Source organism: Anomalospiza imberbis, chromosome 27, assembly GCF_031753505.1.
Source record: "Anomalospiza imberbis isolate Cuckoo-Finch-1a 21T00152 chromosome 27, ASM3175350v1, whole genome shotgun sequence".
Classification (NCBI taxonomy): Eukaryota; Metazoa; Chordata; class Aves; order Passeriformes; family Viduidae; genus Anomalospiza; species Anomalospiza imberbis.
The window spans coordinates 2775583-2786739 of record NC_089707.1 but is presented as its reverse complement, the minus strand read 5'-3'; the positions used below and the strand labels follow the sequence as shown (position 1 = coordinate 2786739).

Genomic DNA, 11157 nt, shown 5'->3' with positions numbered 1-11157 from the left:
CAGGGGGAACACGGGGACACGGGGACAGCGAACGGGGACCGCTGAGGGGACAGGGGGGACACGGGGACAGCGAACGGGGGCCGCTGAGGGGACAGGGGGAACACGGGGACACGGGGACAGCGAACGGGGACCGCTGAGGAGACAGGGGGGACACGGGGACAGCGAACGGGGACCGCTGAGGGGACAGGGGGGACACGGGGACAGCGAACGGGGGCCGCTGAGGGGACAGGGGGGACACGGGGACAGCGAACGGGGACCGCTGAGGGGACAGGGGGGACAGCGAACGGGGACCGCCGAGGGGACAGGGGGGACACGGGGACACGGGGACAGCGAACGGGGACCGCTGAGGAGACAGGGGGGACATGGGGACAGCGAACAGGGACCCCTGGAGGACACGGGGGACACGGGGACAGCGAACGGGGACCCCTGGGGAGACAGGGGGAACACGGGGACAGCGAACGGTGACCCCTGAGGGGACAGGGAGGACATGGGGACAGCGAACAGGGACCCCTGGAGGACACGGGGGACAGCGAACAGGGACCCCTGGGGGGACAGGGGCGATGCTGGGGGACAGCGAACAGGGACCCCTGAGGGGACAGGGGGAACACGGGGACAGCGAACAGGGACCCCTGGGGGACACGGGGACAGCGAACAGGGACCCCTGGGGGGACAGGGGCGATGCTGGGGGACAGCGAACAGGGACCCCTGAAGGGACAGCGCCGATTCTGGGGGACAGCGAACAGGGACCCCTGGGGGGACAGGGGCGATGCTGGGGGACATGGGGACAGCACGAAGAAGCTGGAGGAGAGGGCGCTGAGGCGGGGCGCCGTGAGGGGGAGAGTGGGGCACGGGGAGCGGGGCGATGCCGGCGGAGAGGGGCGGCGGGAGCCGGGTGGCCACTCCGGGACCCCCGCCCGGCCCCGGAGGAACCGAGCACCCTGCGGGGACAAATGAATAATGGGAATAAATAACGGGAATAAACCCCCTGCGGGCACCACGCGGGGCGGGAAGGTGTGAGGGGTGTTCTGGTCCCCTCAGCAAAGCATCACTGCGGCACTTAAAACCTCCCACAGCACTTAAGAGCAGCTGAAAGTTGACTTCTGATTTCGTTATTTTAAAGCAGCTGCTTCGAGGCTGAATCACAACTTTTGCACAGCTGGAGTCCTGTGGGGACAGCACGCTCTGGAGCCACACGGTGCGTGCAGGGTGATAAAACTGCATTCCTTTAGCAGTGGAACCCCCCGTGATCATAAAGTCACCGCTTTTCTGAGGAAGAATAAAAACCCCCCTAGCTCAAAGCTGAGCCCAGGGGTGTCCAGCAGGTCACACACACACTGATGCCACATCCACCCTTCCCTTAACACTTGGTTTAATTAAGATCAGGCACTAAATGTTTTCCGAGATTTATATTGGTTCAATCCCTGTATTGTATTGGCAGTACACTTTTTTTTTTTTTTTGTCTCATTTTAAACAATCAGGAAAGGGTTAAAATATACCGAAATTACAATGAATATGTTTAAAGTTAAGCAAAGGTTGTACATATTTCCAGATGGCTCAAACCACATTTGAAAGGGCCTGTCTGTACATTTTTCTGGGTTCATTACAGCATCTCTCAAATGACCCTTCCCCTGTCATATTTCATTAATGTGAAAACTTCAGTTCACCCAAGAGGGTGGGTGACTCAAGTCAAATGCTGCAGGTGCCCAACACTTGCGTCTCACTACCAAGTAAAATTCAAAATACTCGCTAAAACCTGTGCCAGGGCATCATTTAAATCGGGTTTCTTTCTCCTCAACAGCTAAAGAAACTGAAGCTGTGGAAGCCCCACTAACAGTTTACAGTTTGATTTAAAAGATACTCAGCACCCCACTCTCTTAAATGATCTTGGTGATTCTGGGGAAAAGCTGTTGGTCAGAGAGGCTAACTTAAAACACAGAATTACAGCTACAATTTCCCAAAATACACTAATACAGAATCAATTTCTCCTGGAACAGAATGAACGTGACACCAAATATATATTTCACCCTTAAATAGAACAGCTTTATTCAACCAAATCCAAGATTATTCCAAAATTATCTCTTAACATTGGCTTAGAGAATTATTTTTTGCCATTTTTCCCCATTCAAAATCCCTTACATATTGCTTAGAAAAAAAAAAATCTTTGAAATATTCTTTTAAAAAGCTTTTTTTTTTTTCTGGAAAAATAGGGAGAAGGTGAGAATGGCATTTTTTTTCTTGAATATTCCTTTTCTACACCTCCAACAAAACGAATGGAATACGTGAGAAGTTACAAGAACGCTCTGCTCAACTTTTACACAAAACTGAGAATCAGGAGTGTGACTTGGACAGGGGTAACTCGAGCTGGCACAGCCCCAGCTGCTAGAGGCAGAGGCTTAAAACCGGCTCCAGTTCTCCCCTGCTCTCACTCTGAGCTTAGAAAACCAAGTCAAAATTCTCTTTCAGTGAAGCTGAGATCATTTGTGTGAAGGTTGTGGCTCCAAGCCCCGGCAGAGCAGGAACCTGGAGGGGACGAGCGTGTCCCACGGGCCCGGGGCTGCAGCTGGAGAGCAGCAGAATCTTTTACTTCTAGAAAAGTTTGTTCCCAGCCAAAAGTCTCTTCCAACGTGTCCATGGGTGGCTTTCAAGATCCAAATAACCTGAGGGATGCAACAAAAAAAAAAAGTAAGATGAGAAACAGCCACACCTGTGCAAGGCTGATTTATTTACTTGGTGGGTTTCCACCCCACCCCAAAATGAAAAACATCTCCAAATTTAAACCCAGGCGGTTTGATTTGATCAACCCCCAACAAACAACACTCTGCCTGAGGCTGAATGACTCAGGTGCTGGCACAGGTGGTTTCCATGCACTACAGGTGCCCACATTAGCAAAAAAAAGTGAGATCAACCCATATTTGAAAAGTGAAATAAAGAAGTGAAGTGAAAAAGAATTATGGAAAAAACAAATGGGAGAGACAGATGTGAAAAGAGATAAATGTGCAAGAAAAGTGCCAATATATGACTTTCCGTAACCAAGTGAGAAGATGCTGCACAGGGTTACTCACACAATCATGCAGAACATCATGAAGATATTCCACAAGGCAATGAAGACTCGGAAATACCTGAGACTTAGCAAGAACTCTCTGATGTTGTCACCTAGAAATCAAGAGGAGAAGCTTTTGACATGAAAAACACAACTGACAAGTGATATTTTCAGCACTGCCTGAAAATCACAAGCAACTCTGAGAGGAAAAAAAAACATAAAAAAACCAAACAAGAAGTTCAGACTGAAATTTGAGGTCGTATGTGAAGGATGGACGCTCTGTTCAGTGCAACTCTGTAAGGATACATGGCAAAATTACCAAAAAATTATAAAAAGAAGTCACACTGCTAAAAAGGGAAGACCAAAAAAGGCTTTCTGGGATTTTTAACCAGCAAACAGAGCTGCAAGGGAGCAACACAGGTGGATCCACGTGGAAACGGCAATCACGGAGTGAGCAGAGCGTTACCTCTTTACCACAGGCACCTACAGGTATAAAATGCTGAAAGAAATGTGCTTTTTGTGCGTTTCTTCTCATTTCCGTTTACAAGTTAATAAACCAGTTATTCCAGCCCCACAGCAATTCACATCCAACAAAAAGGGGCGGAAAAACTGTCGTTTGGCCAAGGATTTCCTCCAGAAAAGCCCGTTCCTGTGCGTGTCCTGGCGGCCCAGGGCAGGGCTGTGCACGGCTCCCGCATCCCCTCCGTTACCGGTCGTGGGTTCCCTCTGCTCCTCTCCGAATCCCTCCGTGTCCCTCCTCCTCCTGCGGGGCAGAGGGGTCGTGTCAGGCAGGTGAACTCCCAAAAAACCCTCCCCGTTCCTCCGGCTGCCCTCCCCGTTCGCTTACAGCCTGAAGTTGAGCACGGCACCGGCGTTCACCAGCAGCGTCCTGCGGGAGAGACGGGGAAGGAAGTCGGGGATGCAGAGGGGCAAGGAGAGGGGATGAGGATGGGGAAGGGCATAGGGGGACGGGGAAAAAGGGTCGGGGAAGGGGAATAAGGCCGGAGAAGAGGGGGATGGGCACGGTGGAAGGGGAACGAGGGAAGGGAAGAAGGAAATGGGAAAAGAGGGAGAGGGAAGGGGAGTGAGGACGAGGGAACGGGGATGGAGAAGGGGCAAAGGGTCGGGGATGGTGAAAGACGTCGGGAAAGGGGGATGGGGAAAGGGACAGGAGGATGGAGAAGGGGAGTGAGGCCAGGGAAGCGGGTTGGGGAGAGAGAACGGGGGTGGAAAGGGTTAAGGCGGACGGGAAGGAGGAAAGGGGTCGGGACAGGGGACGGGAACAGGGTCAGGCACGGCCGGGCCGGGCCAACCCGGCCGAGCCGCTGGCGGTTGCCGGCCCCGGTACCCGCAGAGCAGCAGGTCCCCGATCATGGCTCCGGCGGCGGCTCCGGGGGCCGAGGGGAAGCGGAAGGGGCGGGCGCTGCCCGGGCCGGCGGCGCCTGCGCTCCCCGCGGCGGCTCCGGCAGCGGCGGCGGCTCCGCGCCCGGACAGCCGCGGCAGCGAGGGGCCCGGGCAGCGCCGGGCGCTCCGCCCGCATCCCCCGCAGCCCCGGACGGGCCTGCGGAGCCGGGCCGGGGCAGGGAATCGAGAACCGGGCACGGAGAGCCGCGCTCCGGGGCCGCGATGGATCTGGCGGAGGCGCTGCCCCTCGGGGAGCTGGCGGCCGCCTTCGCCGCGCTGCCGGTGTTCCCGCTGTTCGACACCGCCTATTTCATCATCTCCGTCCTCTACCTCAAGTACGAGCCCGGTGAGTGCGGCCCTTGGCCGGGGGGCCCTGGGGGGAGCTGCGGTAGCCGTGCCGGCACAGACCCCGCACTGCCCCGCACCAGCGGGACCTGCCCGTGCCTCTCCTCTGCCGCCTGTCACAGGCGATGTCACAGCTCCGACACCTGTGTCTAAATATAAAGCAGGAAAAACCCACGCGAACCCGTGACTCTGATTTTGAGAAATAATCCTGGATTTTATCTAAGGCGGGATTGAGGTATTGAGGGATTGAGCATTGAGGTATTTAAGTTCGGTCACTTGGCTGCCACCCCAGGACTCAGAGTTGCGTTTCTGGCCAATCCCTTGGCTTGAATATTTTTGTGGCAGTACTTTCCTCCTATTTATATACAAAAGGGTGGAAGGAAAACCTTGGTTTTTCCCACCCTCTGGACCATGCCCTGAGCTGTTCTCAGGAACCATAACTGACCTTGCTGTGTTTGTTCTCTTGGGCTTATCTTGCACAGATCCATAGATCTGCGCCTTGGCTTTCACCTTCTGCCTTTGTCACAGCCTGGCTGTGCCTGGGTCTTTTCCAAACGCCCCTTTCCTTCTGTTTTTGACAATGTGTGCACTCCTCGTGCTCTCTTTTGAGCAGTTTCACGGTAACTGCATAGTGACTGAAGGGAAAACCAACCCCAGGCTCGGGAATGATTTTCAAACCTCGGAGCCGTACAATCCCTGCGCTGTTCCCGTTAAACTCCCTGTAAACAAGTGCTGGCTTTTCCAGGCCTGATCACTCCCAGCTGCCTTCCAGCTTGGAGTCCTGAACTGAACAATTAACAGGCAGCCCTCACAAAAATAGCTTTTAAATATGTGCAAGCTCAGGAATCCACTTGGGACTGGATAAGGCCTGGGTGTACTTTTCCCCAGATTCCTACAGTGCTCCCATCCCGCAGTTACGGGCTGAGGATCGGTGTCAGGACAGAACCGTCCTGTTTCCTCCTTGGAGACAGCATGGCTTCGTGGAGCCAAGGAAAAACAAGTGTTACTAAATTTAAGCCTCAAGCTAAACCTCGGCTTCCTATAGAACCAGTTTCATGTCTCGGCTGTTGCAGCTGTCTCGCTGCCGCTGTGTTTTCAGCTGGTTCAAATGTCCCCGAGGATGGAAGAGCCTGGGCACTCACAGCTTTGGTTCATGCTGATCCACTTACTGCTGTTTAAGGTGTACCAGGTAATCATGTTGGCATAACATTTTTAGCATTTTCTCTCTTTGCCTGCTCACTGAACAAAGTTTTGTATCTGAAATGCTGCACGAAGGATTCTGGAGCAGTTTAAGGTGATGAAAGAACCTCACAGAAGTGATGTTATTGGGAGGTTTCCCTGAAAAAGTACAAAGATGGATGAAAATTGCTACAGGAATTTTAAAAAAGGCCAGACCACAAAGTATTTCCAGGCTAGTTCAGGAGCAGGGAAGAACCCTCAAATCCTCTTCTCTCAAATAAAGATTAAGAATTCCTGTTCTATTTTTGCAGGTTATCTTATGAATGAAAGAGCTGAACAGATTGTTCATGAATTCTAGAGGGCACCTAGGTTGAAGCAGTGGAGAGAATGGTACCAGTATGCATTTTATTTTTAGACTGTAAAAAGACATTGATTTCAAGGGAAAAAAATGTTCTTTCTGGTAGCAGAATCAAGGAGAGAATCTCTCAGCCAGTTCATAAACTTCTAATGACTCTGTTCACACGAGACCTTCGGGGGGGTCTGCAGGCTGTGATCATTTCTTGGCCGTCTCTGGCACTTGTTTGGGTTTCACACTTTGGCATTTTGTTTTACAAGTGCTTTTCTTTGAGTTGCTTTGTGGGAGAACACGCACCTTGAGCCTCTCTCTTCCTGGGTCTTGAAGTTCCTGCTTAATTGCTAGGCCCATCTTCTCACTCAGGTGGCCTTGAGGGTCCCTTCCAGTCACAGTGACTCCGGGATTTCCAATTTTTTTCACAGGAGCCGTGGAGATGTCCCGGAAGAGCCCTTTTGCCTCCTGGCTCTGTGCTATGCTCCACTGCTTTGGGAGCTACATCCTGGCTGATCTGCTGCTGGGAGAGGCACCCATTGGCTACTTCAGCCACAACTCCAGTGTCATCCTGGCCACAGCAGTGTGGTGAGTGCCCTGCACCCCTCCTGATGTGGCACGAGCTGCAGGGAGGTGTGGGGGGAGATGTTCTCCCCGTGGGACACAGCTCTGATCTCACTGGGATTAACTGGGGACAGCAGAGGTGGGCTGAGGCTGTCTTTGAGGCTCTTGCACTGCTGGCTCTGGTTCCCAGTTTCCCTGCCCAGTTGCCTCATGCTGTGATTATCTGGGCTGAGGCACTTCTATTCATAGCAGCCACTGCTGAGCCAGGAGCAGCAGCACCCACGGGTCCCACAGAGCAAGGGGTGGCACATCCTGAAGGTTTGGGGGCATTTTATTTGTTGTGTTGGTGAAATGTGCACAAATGAACCTTTAACTTCCCCAGTGTGTATGGGTTGTAGGTGCTCAGAATGAGCATTGTTGGGAAACGTTGTGAATGAAATTTTCGTGAGCAGAAGTCTCAGAGTAAATCCCTCAGCCATCTAGTTTTCTATACTTGAGAAAATAAAGAGAAATATCTTCTTTCAGAGCTGAAAAATATGGCAATCTTCTGGACAAAAGAGTATTTGAAATCTGTTCTCTGTCTGTAATAGCATTTCAGTATATGTAGCTTCTTGTCTGTATGAGCTGATGCTTCTGGACCATACAAGACACAGACTTCTAAAAAATTCTGGATTAAAACTCTTGGGTTTTAGTCAAGATGGAGTATTAGTAGTGAAGGCTCTCTGAGTTACTGAAGGCTCACTCAGTTCTTGCTATAGAGTGGCTTCATTGCATGCTGGTTTCCTTTTAGGATTAGCTATGAAATCAGGAATATTTCATTTTTAGATTTCTCTGAGTCTCCTTCACCCCCTTCACCTGCCCTAACTCAATCTGCCACACTACCCCTCTCTGCATATCCCAGCTCAGAACAAATCTGTGATCTTTTTGCAGGTACCTGATATTCTTCTGTCCCATGAACCTCTTCTACAAGTGTGTCAGCTTCCTGCCCGTGAAGCTCATCTTCGTGGCCATGAAGGAGGTGGTCCGGGTGCGCAAGATCGCGGCCGGGGTGCACCACGCCCACCACCTCTACCACCACGGGTGGTTCGTGATGATGGCCACGGGATGGGTCAAAGGTGACACCTGAGATGCTCCAGAGGCTGCAGGGACAGGCTGGGGGCAGCTCAGGGGGAGCGGCAGGGAGGGGATGTGGATGTGCAGGTTCTCACCGCGCAGGTGTTCGTGCAGCCTCGCAGAGTGGTTGAAGAACTGGAGTCAGGAGTTCTTTATTCTTTCTCCTGTGATCTCTGACCTCACCTGTGTCTTTTCAGGGGGTTCTGCCAGTCGGTTTTCCTTTAAGGTTGTGTTTGAGGCAAGCACTTGAGCATCAGTAACTGCAAGAGGCAAATGCCTTTTCCCTGCGTCAGGATCCGCTCGGTAGAAAGTCAGGGAAGCGTTTGCCCTGCTCCCTTGGCTTAGGCTAACATCTTAATTTGGGGAGAATGTCAAGAACCCTTTGTCCCCTTGAGGATCCAGAGCCCTCTGCTGTGGCAGCTCCAGCTCTTTGACAGGTTTCTCTGTCTCCCAGGTTCTGGTGTGGCCTTGATGTCGAACTTTGAGCAGCTGCTGCGTGGGGTCTGGAAGCCTGAAACAAACGAAATTCTTCATATGTCCTTGTAAGTCAGCAGCCTGGAAATTCCCAGTCAGATGAAGAATGGAATGAAAGAACCAGTCAGGGCTGGGTGCAAACCTTCCAGAAAACCTCTTTCTTTCTCTTCCAGCCCTACAAAGGCCAGTCTGTACGGCACAGTCCTCTTCACTCTGCAGCAGACTCACTGGCTCCCCATCTCTGAAGCCAACCTCATCTTCTTTTTCACCATGTTCATGATAGTCTGCAAGGTAAGTTTACAGCAGCTTTGTTGCCAGCAAATTACAGAACCTCAGGTGGGAATAGTCACCTTCCTGAGCCACTACAGGATTCACTGGCTGTAGGATCTGCTCAGGAAATTCAATGCTAAATTCTCCATCACACAAGCAGCTCCTTGTGCCTCGAGTCATGCAGCAGCAGGGACTTTCTCTGGGCTCAGTAGAATGCTCCCTGGTCAGTATTTCCTGGCTCTGTGTGATCTCTGAGTGCTCCCTGTTGCCTGGCAGGTTTTCATGACGGCCACTCACTCCCACGCCTCACCTTTTGCTCCGCTGGAAAACCTCGTCTGCCCCGTCCTCTTTGGCTCTGTTTCCAGTGGGCATCAAAGCCACCACCACGACCACCACGGGGCCTCCCACGAGGTTTCCCACCCTCCTCCTCCTCCTCCTCCTCCTGCCAAGTCCAAAGAGGAGCTGAACGAAGGCACGAGGAAACGGAAGGCAAAAAAAGCTGAATAAAAAAGCAACGGCGCAGAAAATAGGCCAAGAAAATTCTTCCAGAGCTGAGTCTCAAAGCCACCTGTGACTTCCTTTATGCTCCAGTCCTTCTCTCTCAGACTCCAGAGAGGAGGTGGAAGCCAGGACACTGCCAGCTGGGTCCCTGAATTTCATTTTTGCTCTCTGTGCTGCTGCTTGCTTCTTGGTCTCTGCCTCTCTATTCTGATCAGATTTTCAGGGATTTGTAGGTTTGTGCCAGGGTGGTAAGTGGGTGTCACTTCCCAAACTGTCAGCAAATCTGATGCAGCATTTTCAATTGATGTAAAATCTTTCACTGTGTTTATTTATGAAGGGGGGAATGGTTTGTGCTCCTGCATCTCTTAAGTTCCGTTGAATTTTCACTGACCTTTTCAGTGTCTGCCAAAACAACAAACTGTTAAGACTCGATGTGGAAGTCAGGTTTCATACTCGAGGAAATTGAATGGCCTGGTATGAGCCTGCTCTGGTTTTTCCCAGCTCCCACACCTGCCATATCTCCAAGTGATGGGATATTTTAAATGCAATAAGGACATGGCCTTTGGCCGAGCCAAACCCTGTTCACCTCAGTTCCCTCTGGTTCTGATGGTCAGGACACTGTAATTTGCTCAGCCAAGTCTGTGTTTGCAAGAGCTCTGAAGCTGTGAAGTGCTCCCAGTGCCATGTGTTGGCACTGTCACTATCCTAGGCTGTGTGTGGCATTGCTGCACGTTTTTACCGAGTCCCACCCCAAACCTCATCCCATTGAACCAGGGGAGAAGCATGGCTCTGGTTTGTTTGTAATCCTGTGGGATACAAGAAGAGTGTGTGTGAGTGTAAATATTTATTACTATTTATTTATCATTGCCAGGGCACCTAAGTCATGAACCTGAATCTGGCTTTTTTTTGACATTGCAATTGGAACTTCTAATTGTGGTCTGAGCCCGCAGCCACGTGCTGGTCTGGGCTTGCAGTGATCCTGGTGTGCTCCAGGACAGCCTGGGTGCAGGAAGAAACCTTTCCTATGTTCTTAAATTCACATAGAAAGGCTAAAGTGGGGCATTTCACACCAGCTGATGAAAAACTACTTTAAAGGACTGATAAAAGCACATCAGCTGAAAATACTGATTACCTTCTGTAGGTCCCCTCAGGCCAAACTGCTGGGCTGTGGATGCAGCTTGTGCCCAAGGAGTGAAGAATCTGAACTGCCTTGCATGGCTCAGGAGGGGTCTGTCAGCTCATTTGTGTTCTGCTTAGTGAACACTGGCTTTTAGAGTAGTTCAAAGCTGTTCTTATAACTGATTTTATTCTTCTAAATGGCATCTTCCAAGGGCTGGGATCACCACAGGGAGAGTGGCGAGCCTGGGGATGTAGCACTGGGCATTTTCCATCCCTAGCAGTGAGGTTTGCTCTGTTTCCATTGCAGCTGGGAATGGAAACGGGATTGAAGAGAAGTGAGGGTTTGTGTGTGTGTGTGTCCCTGTTCAAAACTGCAACTGACAGTTAATTAAAGATAAGAAACCCTCCTTGTGTGCAAGCAGGGGAAAGCCGGTAGGAAAGGTCAGATGTGTGGGCTTGGGGTTTGACAGTGCCTTAATGTTGTGAGTTTCCCTCCCCTTCAGCAGAAAGCAGGAATTCTGCTTTCAGCTCCACTGTCTGGTCCTGCAGATGCTGCTCTGCTGGAACCTGATGTGTCACGAGCATGCACGAGACTGAATAAATGTTTTATGAGATGTCTGATCCAAGGGGAATTTTGTTTTATAAAAGCTGTCAACAAATAAAAATTGTGAAGTGACTCTGATTGTCCAGTGGCACCTGAGGAAATCTCTGTGTTTGCTTTACCCTTCCCAGCCATGCAGGAGCTCTGTGGCACCAGGACCTGGGGACAAAATTATTCTGGTTGAAGGAGGAGATCAGACTT

The 11157-nt window shown here is 51.3% G+C and overlaps 2 protein-coding genes across 4 annotated transcripts; one reads left to right on the top strand and one right to left on the bottom strand.

Moving 5' to 3' along the window:
• Positions 1-2016: 2016 nt before the first annotated feature.
• Positions 2017-4459, bottom strand: SMIM7 (small integral membrane protein 7). Its single transcript, XM_068174095.1, has 5 exons — positions 4389-4459; positions 3888-3929; positions 3751-3803; positions 3063-3153; positions 2017-2657 (listed from the first exon to the last, which is right to left on the bottom strand). The coding sequence occupies exons 1-5, from the start codon at positions 4412-4414 to the stop codon at positions 2642-2644; spliced, it is 228 nt and encodes a 75-aa protein (XP_068030196.1). The 5' UTR covers positions 4415-4459; the 3' UTR covers positions 2017-2641.
• A 70-nt stretch (positions 4460-4529) lies between these two features.
• Positions 4530-11031, top strand: TMEM38A (transmembrane protein 38A). Of its 3 annotated transcripts, none has more exons than XM_068174092.1 (7): positions 4652-4790; positions 6280-6358; positions 6746-6902; positions 7809-7993; positions 8446-8533; positions 8639-8756; positions 9012-11031. In XM_068174092.1, exons 3-7 carry the CDS (start codon positions 6757-6759, stop codon positions 9240-9242), a joined length of 768 nt encoding a protein of 255 aa, XP_068030193.1. In that variant the 5' UTR covers positions 4652-4790; positions 6280-6358; positions 6746-6756; the 3' UTR covers positions 9243-11031. The 3 variants fall into 3 exon arrangements, with proteins under 3 accessions (XP_068030192.1, XP_068030193.1, XP_068030195.1); XM_068174094.1 differs by having other exon boundaries at positions 6280-6364; XM_068174091.1 differs by lacking the exon at positions 6280-6358 and having other exon boundaries at positions 4530-4790.
• The last annotated feature ends 126 nt before the right edge of the window (positions 11032-11157 follow it).